Genomic DNA, 17,102 nt, shown 5'->3' on the forward strand with positions numbered 1-17,102 from the left:
GAATCCTGGGGGTGCCTGGAGGTTGAGGCCCAGGGAAGCCCCCAAACACCAGTGCTCCTCTGAGAAGAGATAAGCCTCCGGGACATTCAGAGGTCTAGGGTTCTTTTCTCTTCCTTCAGCTAAAGCTCATTATGTGTCTTACGATATGTGCCCATGTTTAGGTGCCTCTGGCTCTGTCAGCTCTCTGAAGCCAGAAAGAATTGCACCATCACCAGCCCCCTTGAGCCCAAGGAACAGGAGTTGCCTATCCAGCATTTGCTCCTGGGACAGTGAATCTGCCTGCTGAGTTCTACAGCTTATGAATTATGTGGCCCCAGGCAAGTCACCTCACCTCTCGGTTTTCTCATCTATGAAGTGGGCACAACCCTCCTTCTCTTCACAGAGATGCTGTGAGGAGTAGAAATACTGTCTATGGGGCCTATCGCAGGCATTTAAAGGGCCTCAACAGACAGGACCTTATATTAATAAAACTAGGATCATAAAAAATGTTTGCAGGCCATTTTTCTCTTTAAGCTGTTTTTTATTTTAATTAATTAATTAATTAATTAATTGAGACAGAGTCTTGCTCAGTTGCCCAGGCTGGAGTGTCGTGGCACAGTCTCAGCTCACTGCAACCTCCACCTCCTAGGTTCAAGCAATTCTGGTGCGTCAGCCTCCTGAGTAGCTGGGATTACAGGCGCCTACCACCACACCCGGCTAATTTCTGTATGTTTAGTAGAGACGGGGTTTCACCGTGTTGGCCAGGCTGGTCTTGAACTCTCGACCTCAAGTGATCCGCCCATCTCGGCCTCCCAAAGTGCTGGGATTATAGGCGTGAGCCATTGTGCCTGGTCTAGGCTTTTTGTTCTAAAGCTGGGGCAAAGGCAGATTTTCATCACTGATACATTTGTTCAAAGGGTGGTGCACTCAGGCTGGGTTGGACCAATTAGCTGGTCCCCACCACCTCTTACAATGTCACTTCTAAGAGTTAGAACAGGGTCTCACACTCAGATGCCCTCAGTGCCAGGAGGCGCTGTGAATGCAGAAGCAGACCCGGTCAGAACTCTGGTGAAGCTGAGAGCACGTGTCCCACATAAGGGAGGCAGCTGCCATTCAGGTCTGGCCAAGAGTTACCCTTGGGAATGTGAGCCCAGTGTGGTCAGATAAACCAAGTTTTCAAGAGACGTTTTGAATGAACTCTCCCAAAGATGATAACAACTAAGGTATTTTCTTTAAGTGCAGTCCAAATAAAACAGGTCTGCAGACTGGATCGTGACCACAGTTGGGGCTTCTGCACTAGAATGCATGAAATCGGCACCTTCTTTTTTAGCTTGACGTGTCTAAGGAGTCCTGGCTGGCTCCTTCCAGCCATCTTCTCTGGGTTGTGTCTTCCTTAGCTCCCTACCTGAGTACTGACACTGAGAAAGCCCATCCCATCTGGTGCCTGTCACTCTAGAACAGAGAACTCCACTCCTCAGAGCCCAGGGTTTGGAGGGTGTCCCTGTTCTGTGCTGGGAACGCATCAGCCTTGGGGGAAGCTCTCCTGCATTTTCTCAGGTAGTGTGAGCAGTGGGGCAATCCGGCAAATGGGGCCCCCAGGGAAGCAGATCTTCTAAGGGACTCCTTTGGCTTTAGCTGGTTTAAGGATGATTGGGGGACTGACTGCTGAATGACATCAGTGGATAGACTGCTAGGTCCTGAATGGCCTTTCTGTGGCCAGCATCTGCTTTGACTGGATAAGGCCTGGGCCATGCTAGCTGATAAGAATTGGGAAGGTGACCCCTCCAGGAGTTGGGGACAGAGCAGTGAGGATTCCTAGTCCTGCCTTGTCTGAATAGCTTTTGTGGATATCACAAGGTGAGAGGAACGAGGTGAGTTGGGAACAGACAAAGCCTGATTTTGGAAAGAACTTTGCAGCGGATAATCCATAGAGCTTTCAATGTCTTTTCTTTGTTCACCCTCTCTTAACGTTTCCCTCCTCTGGACCCAGTCTTCTGGGAGAAAAGCAGGGAAGTGGTAATGCTAGCACCTGCACCCAAGCCAACTGTGCACACAGAAAGCTGGGAGGCTGGGGCAGGCTGAGCAGAGGCGAGCACGTGGATCCATCTGCTCCCTGTCATGGGCGGATGCGGTAGCGGATGGGCACGTCATGTTCTGGCTGCATCAGACCGAAGCCATACCTGCTGAGGTCAAACTCAGGGATCTCCACATCTGCGTTGATCAGCTCCAGGTCCAAGTGCACCAGCACGAGGAACACAAATCTGCAGAGAGATGGCATGGAAGGTGTGAAGGAGAGGAGTAGAGCAGGGAATTATTGGGAATAAGGTAGGGAAGCCATGGCTGCCTCCTAAGTCTGACACCAATTTTGGGAAAAAGGAGAAGAAGAGAGGCATGAGGAAGTTGAACAAACGCATTTGCTGCTCACCACATTTGCCAGCCCCCTGTAAGGTGAGGCAGACCCATGGATGAGTTCTGGTGAATGGGCTGTGTGCAGAAGTGGCCTGTGCCACCCCTGTGTCAAAGCATTCACGAGCCAGCGTGTGGCTCTCCCGCTGTCCCTCCTGCCTGGCAGCCATGCAGGCTTCATGTTGACATGGCGGAGCTGAAAGAGGGAAAGAGCCTGGCCCGAGTCTCTGCACAGAGTGGGGAAGCCCCCCAAACCCACAGCTGATACCGTGTGAGTAGACCTACACCTCTGTTGGTAAAAGCCACTGAGACTCGGCAGGTGCAGAGCTGAGCCTATGCTGATTAATACAGCAACTCCTCTGGATCCTCCAGTCCACGCCCTTCCCCGCCTTTCTCCAAACTCCTGGAACCCTCACTGTCTATCTTGGCCAGGGCTGCTGCTAACCCTTAGATGTCTCTGTGAGATTAGAAACAGGCATCGCTCTCTCAAGACATTTTACTGCCATCTCCGAGAAAATTGTCCTAAATAGACCAACTTTGCAAGAACAAGCGCTCTCTACTGCCATCTTCTGAGAAAACTGTCATACTAAACATTCGAAGCTGCCATGCCTATGATGTAATTAGTGCCCCCATAAACATGGAGCCAGCCCTACAGATGTCAACGATTGCTGCCTCCCTGCCTCATCTTACAATGCCCATGTTTGTAAGTGTCAGGAGAATGTCTCATAACTCTTTTCCCACCACTATTCCCTACCCCAACCCAGGTGCCCAATGCAGGACTGAGCACATGGCGGGGATTCTTCTGTCTCACTGAAGGAGTGAAGAAGAGGGCAGAGGAGGAGAGAGGGGGGTTAACACTCTGGACAGAAGATCTGGGCTGTGCCGCTTATGGGAATGTGGCCCTCGGCAAGTTCTTTCCCACTCTGGGTCTCGGTTCTCCCATCTGGTCAAAGAGGGGAAAGGCAAGTTGAGTCTCTTCCAGCTCTGAGGCTGTAGGATACTAGAGGGTGAGTTTCTATGGGATGGCAGTTTTGTGCCCACCCCTGGATTTGAACCCCAGCACCTCCACTTTCTGGGAACACGGCAAATGATCTGACCTGTCTAGACTCAGTTTTAGATGGACCAGCAGGGTTGTCATGACAATTCAGTGAGATAAAAATAACAACAAATTAGCTAATTTATTGGAACACTGTGCGCTAGGCACCAGCTAAGCATTTAGTACCCGCTATCTCTTCATATCTGTCCAAAAAGTTGATGAGGTAGGAACGCCAATCGGTTCTGCTCTAACACTTGTTTTGAACAGGTGAATTTGTTCCAATAGGATTGATATATTAGGGCACCATTTGAATATAATGCAAGTTTCACATTTGCTCATGTGCAATTTCACTTGTAAGAAGCATGAAGTAAAGGCAAAAAACTGCACCCAGCTGAACCTGGCTGTGCAGAAATCCATAAAACATACACGTGCACACAACTAAGCATCGATCTACAGCCACAATTATTACAGCACTTACATAGTTCTTAGCCATGAACATGTGTAAAACTTTACTACCATTTTTTACTGGGTTCTTCTCTCTTTTTTTATTTTTAATGTGTCACTGATGAGGTTTTTGAGTGTTGGGCCCCAGTCCCCCTTTTCCCCTAATCCCTGCAGGTTTTTCTTTTCTTTTTTTCTTCTTTTCTTTTTTTTTTTTTTTAGATAGAATCTCACTCTGTCGCCCAGGCTAGAGTGCAATGGTGCGATCTTGGCTCACTGCAACCTCCACTTCCCAGGTTCAAGAGATTCTCCTGCCTCAGCCTCCTGAGTAGCTGAGATTACAGGCATGCTCTGCTACGCCCAGCCAATTTTTGTATTTTTAGTAGAGATGGGGTTTCACCATGTTGGCTAGGCTGGTCTCAAACTTCTGGCCTCAAATGATCCACCCACCTCGGCCTCCCAAAGTGCTGGGATTACAGGCATGAATTCCTGCAGTTTTTGTTGCGTGATTTCATACAGCAAGGTGATTTTTAGGAATGTATATGAGCTGTATTATGCTCATAATCAACTCCATTTTCTTGAGGAAACTGAGGCCAAAGGTCAATGTAACATGCCCATTCACTTAGCATAATGCATGCATATTCATAATAATAATAATTATGATAACAATTAACATTTTTCAAATGCCTGCAATGAGCCAGGCAGTGGGTTAAGAACTTAGAAAGATCCAGTTCATTTATCCTGTCACTCCTGGGGTGTAGTTATAATCAGAACCCTCATTTTATAGTTGAGGAAACAGAGGCTCGGAAGGTAACCCAGCTTATGATTGCACAGGGGCTGGACGGAGGACAGGGCAAATGTCATAACCCCGGTCCAATCTGTTTGTGATGCTGATGGCCAAAGCTCCTGGAGTTCAAAGGAGATAATTTATGAGACTTTCGGCCCCACAGGCATTAAAATAACCAACTGGGAACAGTGAAGTTCGGCCAGTTCCTAACACAAAGTTCTGAACACGCAGCAGCAGCTGCAGACAGACAGCTGTGGTCAGCTGAAAGGAATGTCCAGTATTTGGAATCCGGACACCAGTCTTGGAGGGAAGAACCTGCTGCCATATCTGATTATTTCCAAAAGAAATCCGAAATCTGGCTTTTTTACATGAGCTCTTCTGATTTAAAGCACACAGTTGTGAAACCACAAATAAGAGATGGCTCACGGGCTGTCCATGTGGAGCCTCTGCCAAATCATTCTCCTGGCTGAGCCTTCAGTCCCAGGAGAGAAGGGCGCGTATCAACCAGGGGATCAGGAGCCACCCTGGACCCGCCCTGGGCCCCACTCACTGTTTGATGCTGTTGACTGCGTAACTCCTCCCCAGACAGTGATTGTGCCCCGCGCCCCAGGGCATGTTGTAATTCTTCAGCCGTTTCCCATCCTTGTAAAAGTCTTTCTTCTCTGATCCGTCAGGGTTCAGGAATCGGTTGTATTTAAATACCTGAAATAGGAAGAAGGTCCTCTTCTGACCCCATTCCCAGAACAAGCCCACGCCAAGAAAAATGTATGAGGATGTTCATGGCAGTCATGTTTATAGGAGGGAAAATCTGGAAACCATATACAGGTCAATTGATAGGGGATTGGTTAAAAAATTATGGCAAAAGGTTTGTGTGTACTGACATGGAAAGAATTTCTACAATTGGTTGTTGAGTGAAAAAAGCAAGTTTCAGAATAGTATATATTGTATGATCCTATACACACACCAGTCTTTTCATGGTCTGTGAATGTGTTGTGTGTATGCCTGTAAAGCCATGAAAACAATTCACAAGGCACACTCCAAACCATGGTTAGAGAACTCTGTAGAACTGGAGAAGAAGGGAAATATATATATTTCACATTAAAGTATATATTTCTCTGTATTTCTTTATACTCTATAATATATATTACTTCTGTAATGTAAAATAAAAGAAATTAAAATATTTTTAAAAGAAAATGCCAATTTCCTTTGGTTACACTGCACAGTGGTAAGGCAAGGTTGTACCTGAGCACAGAGCTTGGCATGCAGTAGCTGCTGACTGAAAGATGGGTGGAAGGATAGGTGAATGAACCAGTGGATAGATTAAGAGATGGAAACATGGATGGAAAGATGAATGAATGGAGGGATGGATGGATGGATGGGTAGATGGGGTGGATGGACAGATGGGTAGATAGGTGAATGAATGGGTAGATTGATGGGTGGATGGATGAATACACGGATGAATGGACAAGTGGATGGATAGATGAGTAGATGAGTGGATGGGTGGATAAGTAGAAGAATGGGTGGACGGACATATGAGTGAGTGGGTGGATGGATGAATGGATGGGTGGATAAATGGATGAATGGGTGGGCGGATGAATAGATGAATGAGTAGATGGATGAATGGACAGATGGATGGATAGATGGGTGGATAGATGGATGGATTCATGGGTAGGTGGGTGGATGAAAGAGTAGCTTGGTGGGTGGATGGATGGATGGATGGATGGATGGGTGGGCGGATGGGTGGATGGATTAATGGATGGGTAGATGGGCGAGTGTGTGGATGGATGGATGGATGGATGGATGGATGGATGGATGGATGGATGAATGGATGGACAGATAGATTAATGGATGGATGGGTGAGTCTGTGGATGGATGAATGGATGGATGGATGCATGGGTAGATGGGTGGCTGGATGGATAGATGAGTGGATGGGTGGCTGGATGGATAGATGAATGGGTAGATGGGTGAATGAAAGGGTAAATTGGGTGGGTGGATGGATGAATGGATGGGTGGATGGATAGATGAATGGATAGGTAGATAGGTGAGTGTGTGGCTGGGTGGATGAATAAATGGATAGACAGATGCATGAGTAGATGGGTAGATAGATGAATGAATGGATGGATGGGTGAGCATGTAGTTTAGGGTCTGACACACAGTAAACACCCAATCTGTTAGCAATCGTGAAAGTTTACTTCTTCTCAAAGTCTGGGGAGAGGGAAAAGTGTTGAGAAACTGACACTATAACATTCTGAAATAAGGAAAATGGCTCAGCTATCACAAAGCACTCAGTGTGAATGAACATCCCCTCACGTCCTACCGTTCCTCAGAGACCCTTGAACATGAGGGGATCTGGGTCTGCCTCCAAGAGAAGCTGTGAAAAAAGGTAGGAGCCAGAGAGATATCAGAAGGCTGGGGAGAGAGTGGGGCCATCAATATCTGCTTCTGCATGATCCCATTTAATCTTCCTATCAATCTTACGAGGCAGGTGCTATGATGAGGTCCATTTCACAGGTGAGGAAGCAAACACAGAGAGGTGAAGCAATCTAGGCCATGTCACATAGCAAACAAAGAGCAGAGCCAGGCTGCCACTCAGATCTGGCTCATCCCAAAGTCACTGATTTTCCTCCCACAGACCCCATATGACCAGGCACCCCTGCCATTTACCTCTGGGTCTGTGTAGATTTCTGGGTCTCTCTGGGGGCTCAGGAAGGGGAAGAGGAGAAGGCGGTCACCACGTCGCAGGTTGAATTCTCGCCCGTCTGCCATGGGCATGGCCAGGTCCACCACAACCTCGCGCGTGATGAAGGGGGCAGCTGTAAGCCTGAGGCTCTCACTCAGCACGCTGTCTGCATGGGGCAGGTGCAAGGAAGGGTCAGCAGGCTATCCCTTCACCTGCTCATGTGCCACCCCCAACTCTTATTTTACAGAGGAAGATGAAGAGGCTCAGAGAGGGTGCCTGCCTCGTCCACACAGTCACACAGCAAGGTGAAAAAGGACACATGATGACACGTGGTCTCTGTGGTCCCTCAGAGACCCTTGAACATGAGGGTATCCAGGTCTGACCCCAAGGTAAGTTGTGAGGGAAAGTGGGAGCTAGGGAGATATCAGAAGGCTGGGGAGAGAGTAGGGCCATCAATCTCTGTTCCTGCCTTCCTGGCATATATTTCTCTTCTGAAAACGGGCCCCTGGTTTTCCTCTAGGGTCCATCCCTCTCTCACTCTCAGGGGTTAGACTGCTGATTCTATGCTCAACTCCTGGGATGAGGCTGTGACTGGCCAATCACAGCATCCCTCTGAGCCCTGTGATTGGTTCAGGATGGACACATGACCCAAAGAAAGCCAATGAGATACAGTCTTGGGACTCTTGGTGGGAAAATTGTAAGAGATGCAGAGTCTCACAAAGCCAGGAGGAAGTCAGCCTTGAGCTGCCAACAGCTACTGCCAGCCTGAGACTGGGGTCAACCCAGTGGGATGACAGGTGGAGAGGAACTGAGTAGTCCTGACAATATTGTTAAAGTGCCTGGATCCACCTGTGCCTGAAGCCAGTCCTTTGGACTTTTTAGTGACATGTCTCAAAGTACCTTTTCACCTCAGTCAACTGAAGTTAGGTTTTCTGTCACTTGACCCCTAGCTGAGACTGGAGTATGGAGATGCCAGGTGTGTGAAGATAGGAGGCTCAGGGAGACCCTAGGTTGGAGGACACTGATGGACTCTGGAAGACAGGAGCCCATGTTGGGGAGGATTTTGGGGGTCCATGATGACGCAGTCTTAGGGGCTATCTTGGAGGGTGTGACCATCTCACCAAGCACAGGCGTGTCATCTAGAACCTTCTGTGGGAGGGTGGTCATCTGCGAGACAGGCTGCTCTGCTTGCCAAAGGATACTCTCGAGCTCTCCGCGGACAGCAGCCAGGGCTTCAGGATTCTTGAGAAGGAAGAGCAGGAGCCAGAAAGCAGCAGGACCCATATTCCCCTGCAAGGAGAAGGGCCCCTGTTATGTCATTATGAGGGCAGAGCTGACTCGTCTCTGCCAGGGACACGGCCCAGGCCAAGACAGAGGGGCCAGTAGACCTGGGTTCCCACTACTGCCAAACACCCGGGAATGACTAGTGTCTATCTCCAGCCTCAGGACATGGCCAAAACTACTCTGTGGCCCAAAATACCTACTTCAGGGCCACTCATGGTATCCCTGACTGTGTGCGAAGTCACTAATTCTAGGTCACACAGGGAATCTTCGTAGCTAATCAGCAAAACGGTGTCAGTAGTAGGAACAGCGTGTATCAGTTAAGACTGTTCACAGCTGAGAATGATCACATTGTTGGCCCCAGTTCTTCACCAATCCCAGAATCCCCGCTCCTTACCATGTGACTTTGCTGTTCCTCCCATTCAAGAGCCAGAGTGTATTTTCCTTGTCCTTTGAATTTATGCTCAGCCGTGGACTTGCTTTGGCCAATAGAATGAGGTGGAATTGAAGGAACAGCCATTCTACGCCTAAGCCGCGAGAAACTTTGTGTTTCCACTTGCCTGACAAGCCCACTGATCCCAAGAGGAGGATGAGAGACTCATGGACAGAGCTGAGCTGCCCCACTGAGCCAGACCCACAGACCCGTGAGTTAAATAAATGCTGATGGGTGTATGCCACTGAGTTGCTGTGGTTGTTTGTTAGGCAACAATAGCTAACTGGTGCGATATCTAAAGATTTGCTTCCAAATATAATCATTCTCGATGTAGTTTGGGATGCAAAATGTTATCCATATGCTATGCTTTGTATCTTAAAATTCTTTCAGTCACTTGAAGAATAAATGTGTGCGTGTTGTGTACATATAAAAGAAAGTGGCAATCATCATTGATGACTGAAAGCTATGAATAAAAATCATTTAAACTTCCCAATAGATAAACACTTAGGAAAATGAGTGGAATTTCTTGCTTCAAGGCTTCAGTCTTAGCTCAACATTTTCATACACATTTTAGCTTCAGCTCTTTGGTATGTGGCTAAAATATCTATATGGCACCCTTCAGTGATCCAGACATGGGTAGAATACCAACTAATTTCAATTTGGGGGAAGGTTTTTGTCTGCCATGACTATCCTATTCAATCATAATAATGGAATATTAAATCATCATTAAATATCATGTTTACCCAGTAATTTCATTACAGACACAATTGCACACGGGCAGAAGGACATATGCATAAAGATAATTATTGCAGTGCTAATGTAATAGAAAAAAGCTGGAAACAACCTCCATGTCTATCAATAGGAGATCAATGAGATAAATGAAGATCCAGCCATTGGATGATGATGCAGGAAGTCATTAAAAAGAAGCCGGCTCTGTGTGTACTGATGTGGGACTGTAGCCAAGACACACAGAAGCATGCAAACAGCAAGGTGCAGGGTGGTGGCTCAGCATGCTGCCATTTGTGTGTTTGTTTAAAGAGAAATATACATGAAGAAGCACAGACCATCCCTTTTTTTGAGACAGGGTCTTGCTCTGTCACCCAGGCTGGAATGCAGTGGCACAATCATAGCTCACTGCAGCCTTGACCTCTTGGCTCAAGTGATCCTCCTGCCTTAGCCTCCCAAGGAGCTGGGGCCACAGGCACATGCTACCCAGCTAGGTTTTGTTGTTGTTGTTGTTGTTGTTGTTGTTGTTGTTTTGGTAGAGATGGAGGTCTCCCTATGTTTCCCAGGCTGATCTCAAACTCCTGACCTCAAGCAGTCCTCCTGCCACAGCCTCCCAAAGAAGCACAGACCATCGCTAAGAGACACCAGAAACTGGTAACTGAGGTTAACTTGGGACAGAAGCTGGGAAGACAAGAGGATAGGGAGGAAGGAGGCTGACTTTCCTTGCAAATACCCTTTGAAACTGTTCAAAATTTTTTAATGGACACATTAATTTTAAGTGAAACAGAAGGCACCCAGGCTGGAGTGCAGTGGTGTGATCGTGGCTCACTGCAACCTCTACCTCCTGGGCTCAAGTGATCCTCCTACCTCAGCCTCTCAAGTAGCTGATACAAGCATGCACCACCATGCCCAGCTAATCTTTCTATTTTTTGTAAAGATGAGGTCTCACTATGTTTCTCAGGCTGTATTCAAATGATTTCTATAGTGTTGTACAATGTCATGAGAAATGCTCATGTTATAGTATTAGACCAAATAGAAGGTTAGATTAAAACAGCTGCATGATCTTAATCACAGAAGAAAAACGTACTGGGAAAAGCTGGAAAGAAATGCACCATAGCATCAATGATGGTGAGATAGATTGTGCCTTCCTCTTTAGTGCCCATGAGGCCAGGAGGCACCACACTCCTCTGCTCAATACTTTCATCATGCAGGTGCCATTATTAGGCCTTACTGAAAAGGAAAACTGAAGTACTCCCTGGTTGCTACCCACTGCCCAGCATATAGTGGAGGCTCACTGACATTTGTCAAATAAACATCTATGTACCTTTGGATCAGAGGTGGAGCTCCAAGACAGCCTGGGAGGTGGACTGGAAGATCCCTGGACTGAGACCAGGCAGAGGTGGGTTCAAATCCCAGCTCCCCACTTTCTGTGACTGTGGACAAGTCATGTCCCCCTTTGGGTCTCAACACTGGGGGTAACATTGCTACCTCCTGGGTGGTTGCAAGGGTCCAGTGAGGCTGAATGCAAGCAATCCCACACGTGTTGTGCCCAGAGTAGGTGCTCAGAAGTCGTTACCCCTCCCCCACTGGCCCCTCCCCTGGATTTGAGAACAAGTCAGTGGGGGCCTCCGGCCCTTTCTGAGAGTTCTGCCAGCACCTCAGGTCCAGCTGACACAGCGAGGTCACTTGCTGTCCATCACTTAAATAGCCAGGCGAATGTGGGTGATAAATAATTCAGCACTGGCTTAGCTCAGCGCCAAGGCCATTTTATCTGGCCCAGATGGTCAGATGGGGGCCACCGCTCATTAATTACCAAGCAGGAGTGGAACACATGGGCCCTTGGCTATCTCTGCTTGCAGGAAAAAGCTGTGGCAAGTTAGGGAGGTGACCAAGACCACCTTCTACCCGACTGCACAGATGTGAGTGTGAGTGTGTGTGTATGTGTGTGTGTGAGAGAGAGAGTGTGTGTGTGTGTGTGTGTGCACGCGACCATAAGAGATCCTGAATTTGCCACCCTGGAATTGGAGCTTTCACTCATGAAGACTTGCCTCCGTTTACTCAGGAAGACACTTCTCATGTGTCCTCATTCCCTCCTACTGCAGCCAAAGGCCATGACCCAGCAGTGCCACCCCCTGTTCTAGCTTTCCCGTGAATGGCGGCAGCTGACCTCTGGGGGGCACTGACTGCGGGCCAGACCACACCCTTGGCGATTCACATGCTCCTTTTTGTCACCTCCTGACCACATGGCCCATCAGTGGGAGTGGGGGACTCCCACTGCCCGTGCCTGCCTGCATCCACTTCCTTGTCTGTGGGTAATAGCACCCCACTTTCCTTCGTAAAACCACCTCCTCATAAATCCAAGTCCGTGTAAGTCATCCAGGACTGACCCATCCTTCCAGACTTCAAGTGTGGGCATGGGACCCAGGCAGAGGTCCCATGAGTGATCCACGCAGAGGGGGGCATGTGACGTGGGCTGGGCCAGTGAGTATCAGGCTTGGGAGCTGTGCTAGAATTTAAGGGAAGGGAACCCTCCTCCACAGGATTGCTAAATTGCATGGAGCTGCTGGAGGCCATTGTAGCCACCCGCCAGGAGACCCTCTGAGGATGCAGCTCGGCAGAAGGAAGACCTGAGGGATGGGGGTCACATATTGTGTTTCTTTTAATTTTTGTGATTTAAAAGATTCCAACGGAATAAAAGAATATTCCAAGTGTGATAATGATGTGTTAGTGTAGGTCATAAATTGTAACAAATGTGCCACTCTGCTGAGGGACACTGGAGATGGAAAGGCGAGACACTGGGAGAAAGCGGCTAAGGGGGGGTCCTTGCACCTTTCCTTCAATTTTGCTGTGAACCTAAACCTGCTTTAAAAATAGAGTCTATTTAAAACAAACAAACAAAAGCCCTACGTGAATGTGGGATTGTGGATTGGCTCCTGGAAGAGAAAAAGGATATTAGTAGAAAAACTGGGGCAATGTGAATAAAGTATGGACTTTAGTTACTAGCAATGTCCCAGTGCTAATTTCTTAGCACTTGATGAATGTATTGTAGTTATGTATGTAACATTAGGGAAAGCTGGGTGAAGAGTATTTGGGAACTTCCTGTACTATCTTTGCAACTCTTTTATAACCTAAAATTATTTCAAGATAAAACTACTGAAGACAAAACAAAAACAAAAACAAAAAAAAAAACCCAACCCTCTTTACAGATGGTGAAACTGAAGCCCAGAAAAGTGACTTGTTTGAGGCCACACAACTAGTTTAGTGGCAGAGCTGATATTCCACCCAAGTCTGTCTGACTCTCAATACTGTGGTTTTGCTTTCCACCCCGTTGTCAAATGCTTCAAGGATTCTTCTCGATGATCATTATCTCAGTGGAGCTATCTGCAGGCCCAGCAGCTCCCGTGGCCCCCTCCCCTACCTCTCAGGACCACCCAGGAGTTTCCAGGGATGTGTGGCTCTGGCTGCTGAGGATGTGAGGGGGTGAAGGCCAAGCCAGATATGGGGAAGGAAGAGAAGGATCAGATGTGATGGATGGGGCTGAGGGACATCATGATAATCAGTGGTTTCAGTCCTGGCATTGCCAGAATCAGTGGGCTCAGAGCTGGGAGGGAAACCTGTCCTGTGTTTGCAAACTCTCCTCCATCTGCCCCCCACCACCCCACCCCACCTTCCCTTAGAGCCTCCTCTTCCCCCTGGCTGAACCTTAGGTCTCAGCCCATAGGGTCCTCCCTGGATGCCCAAGCCTCCCACTGCCCCTTCCATCACTCTCGATTCCAGGTTCAGGGGTTCTGGATTCATGAAGCTGTTGTGAGGATCCTATAAGATGATGTTTGCAAAGTGCTCAACAGGATGCTTGGCTCAGGATAAGTGCTCAGTATCTTTTGCGATTATTATTCCTGACTCATCATCTCCGACCTGACAGCAGCAATCACAGCTACCATTTTTCAGCCTCTCCGCAGCATCTGACCCAGCTTCCCACTCCCGGCTCTCCCCCCACCTTCCTGGCCCCTCCTCCTCACCTTTCCCACCACTGGAGAGCCCCAGGGACGCCCCCTTCTTCACCCATCCTTGCCTGCAGTATATCTTCCAGTCCTGAGGCTTTAAACTCCTCTATGCTGACAACTCCCAAGCCTGGACCTCAAACTTGAACTCCAGACTCTCTTCTCCAGGTGTCCACTCCCCAACCTCCATCTCAAATTCAGCATACCCAAAGCCAAACCCCCAATCTTCTCCCTGAAACTTCCTCCTCCCGCCATCTTCCTCATCTGCCCATGGCTCTGCCATCCCTCCTGTCACTCAAGCCCAAACCTGGAGTCATCCTTGATGGCCTCCCCCAAGGTCCTATCCAACAGTAGATCCTGTTAGCTTTACTTTGGAATGTGTTCAGATTCTAATCACCCCCGACCCTGGCCCAGCAGCACCCTCTCTTGCCTGGATCCTGCAATGGCCTCCTCCCTGCTCTTCCTGCCTCTGCTTCCCCACCCCCTACAGTCTCTTGTCAGCACTGCAGCCAGAATGATCCCTCTAATGCGTTAAGACAGGCCAGGATTTTCCTCTGCTCAGAGCCCTCAGCAGGCACCTGTCTCACTCAAAGTAAAAGCCAAAGCCCTCCCCATGGCCTACAGGGACCTGTGTGGTCCTGCAGCTCTGCCTCCCCACCATGTCACCCTCAGTCCTGCCTCAGGGCCTTTGCACTTGCTGCTCCCTGCCTGGGAGCCTTCACTCTATATATTTATATGGTTCACCCCTCACTTCCTTCAGTCTCTGCTCAGATGTCACCTTTCAGTTAGGCCTTCCTGTGCCTGCCTTCCTGCTGCATCTCTTCTCCATAGAACACATTCCCTCTAAAACTTTTTTTTTTATTATTTGAGACAGAGTCTTTTTTTTTGGAGACGGAGTCTCTCTTGTCGCCCAGGCTGGAGTGCAATGACGCAATCTCGGCTCACCGCAACCTCTACCTCCTGAGTTCAAGTGATTCTCATGCCTCAGCCTCCCAAGTAGCTGGGATTATGGGCCTGTGCCACCATGCCTGACTAATTTTTGTATTTTTAGTAGAGTCAGGGTTTCACCATGTTGGCCAGGCTGGTCTCAAACTCCTGATCTCAAGTGATCTGCCTGCCTCGGCCTCTCAAAGTGTTGAGATTACAGGTGTGAGTCACTGCGCCTGGCCTCTAACACATTTTAGATGCTTACTTGTTTGCTTGTTTATTTATTTATTTATTTTTTAGACAGGATCTTACTATGTCACCCACGATGGAGTGCAGTGGCACAATCATGGCTCATTTCAGCCTTGACCTCCTAGGTTCAAGCAATGCTCCTGCCTCAGCCTCCCAAGTAGCTGGGACTACAACTGTGCACCACCCCGCCCAGCTTTTCTACAAAAAAATAAGATTTTTTTGTAGAGATGGGGTCTTGCTATGTTGCCCAGACTGGTCTTGAACTCTGGACCTCAAACGATGTTCCTGTCTAACCTCCCAAAGCACTGTGATTACAGCTTATGTGTTTATTAATTGTCTATCTTCTCCCACCAGAATGCTAGCTCCCTAAAGGTAGGGATTTTTGTCTGTTTTGCTCTCTGCTCTATCCCCAGCTTCTGGAATGGGGCCTGGTCCACAGCAGGCACTCTAAATATTTGCTGAAGATGTTTATTGAGCACTTGTTATTCGCAAGTCACAGTTACAAAGTTGCACATGTATTCCTGCCTCCTTTCATCTTCATAACCACATCTTAAAGCGAGTGCTACCATCTCCATTTTACAGAGGAGTAAACTGAGGTGCTCAGAGGTTAAGTGACTGACTTGCCAAGAAGTGTCAAAGTCAGAATTCAAATCCAGGCAGGGAGGTCACAGAACCTGTGCCAGAAACTTCTAGACCAAGTACCTTCTTGGCTCTGCTCCCAAAAGGCTCTTGAAAAGTTTTCCCACCTGCTTGAATTCTGGACGCTGTCAACGACTCAACCTCAGAGGACGTCTTGTCCCCAGCTCCTGCCCAGCTCTCCTGGCCCTGCCAAAGGCTGTTCCCTGGACTTTCTGCCACTCAAGCCCCTCAGCCAGCATCCAGTTTTGCTGACACAGGTCATTTCCACAAGGGTTCTGGGGACACTTTGGAGCTCCAAGTCATCTCTGCACATAAATATGTTATTAGGCACTGATGTGGGGGACAACTGCCAATTAATCCCAGTCCCCCACCCCTTGCCAGTCTCTGCCTGCAAGGACAGTTAATGGCTCTGAGAGGAAACTAAAAATAAGCTGCAAGTCGATGGGAGAGGAATTACCCAGAAATGTCAGCCTGTACAACTGTCACTGTTGAAGTGGGGCCAAGAGAAAGATGGGGAGCTTGGAGATCAGGAAAGAGGGCAGGATCCAGGCCTGGAGCCCTGCAGCATCAAAGGCCACCCTGTTTCTCTCACTCCAATATCTGGTCCATGACCAAATCCACTGGCTCTGTCTTCCTGAAATTTCCAAAATCAATCCACGTCCTCATCACCTCCATGGCCACCACCTGACCCTGCTACCACCTGACCCTGCCACCACCGTTTCCTCCTTGGTGCCCTTGCTTTTGCCCCCAAGATCCTGTCCCTCCTCTGCTCGGAACTCTCCTAGGTCCCCATGTCACCCCCCAAAAAAATCCCAAATCCTCACTTATGAGGACCCACAAGGCCCTCAGTGACCTCTTCCCTCGGTCTCATGCCCCCTTCCTCACTCTGCTTCAGCTGTGTGATCCAACTCTACTCTGTGTGATCCAACCCCAGGGCCTTTGCACTTGCTGTTTCCATTATTGGAAGCTTCTATCCCCACATCTTCTCCAAGTCTCTGAATCTAGCTTTCTTATCATCCAGGGCTCAGCTCGAATATCTCAGGGAGGCCTCCCTGACCACCCTGGCTAGAGCAGACCCGAAAGTCTCTCTATTCACAGCCCTGTTTCATACTCTAAATATCATCATCTAAAATCGCCTTGTATATGTTTCCTTGACTCTCTGCTCCCTGTCCCCCTGACCCCCCAAATGGTAATCAACACAACACAGAATCTTTGAGGTCTATGGTAAGTACTCAGTGGATTTTTTTTAAAGAGGTGGGATCTCACTATGTTGCCCAGGCTCGTCTCGAACTCCTGGGCCCAAGCGATCCTCTTGCCTCACCCTCCCAAGTAACTGGGATTACAGGTGCACACTACCATGCCCAGCTTCTTAATGGAACTTCTAAACAATTCTTCAAAATAGCTGGTCTGCACACTTCAAAAAATGTAAAGGTCATGAGAAACAATGAAATGCACAGAAAATGTGACAGATTAAAGAAAACGGGTCAGGTGCAGTGGCTCACACCTGTAATCCCAGC

At 48.4% G+C, this 17,102-nt stretch overlaps 1 protein-coding gene and 1 long non-coding RNA gene across 2 annotated transcripts in view; one reads left to right on the plus strand and one right to left on the minus strand.

Annotated features, from left to right (window-relative positions):
- Window positions 1-709: 709 nt before the first annotated feature.
- PTGIS (prostaglandin I2 synthase) overlaps window positions 710-17,102 on the minus strand; it is a 75,320-nt gene continuing 58,927 nt past the window's right edge. Inside the window, exons 7-10 of the mRNA XM_010383851.2 lie at window positions 8,451-8,619; window positions 7,314-7,495; window positions 5,200-5,351; window positions 710-2,240 (exon numbers count right to left, since the gene is read on the minus strand). Coding sequence (XP_010382153.2) covers window positions 2,096-2,240; window positions 5,200-5,351; window positions 7,314-7,495; window positions 8,451-8,619 — 648 coding nt within the window. The 3' untranslated portion in view covers window positions 710-2,095. The remainder of the gene's footprint in view (window positions 2,241-5,199; window positions 5,352-7,313; window positions 7,496-8,450; window positions 8,620-17,102) is intronic.
- On the plus strand, window positions 10,365-12,455 carry LOC115892956. The gene is made up of 3 exons (XR_004052915.1): window positions 10,365-10,423; window positions 10,981-11,168; window positions 12,310-12,455. It is a non-coding gene; the product is annotated as an uncharacterized LOC115892956 (long non-coding RNA).

This window comes from Rhinopithecus roxellana, chromosome 13, assembly GCF_007565055.1.
Source record: "Rhinopithecus roxellana isolate Shanxi Qingling chromosome 13, ASM756505v1, whole genome shotgun sequence".
Classification (NCBI taxonomy): domain Eukaryota; kingdom Metazoa; phylum Chordata; class Mammalia; order Primates; family Cercopithecidae; genus Rhinopithecus; species Rhinopithecus roxellana.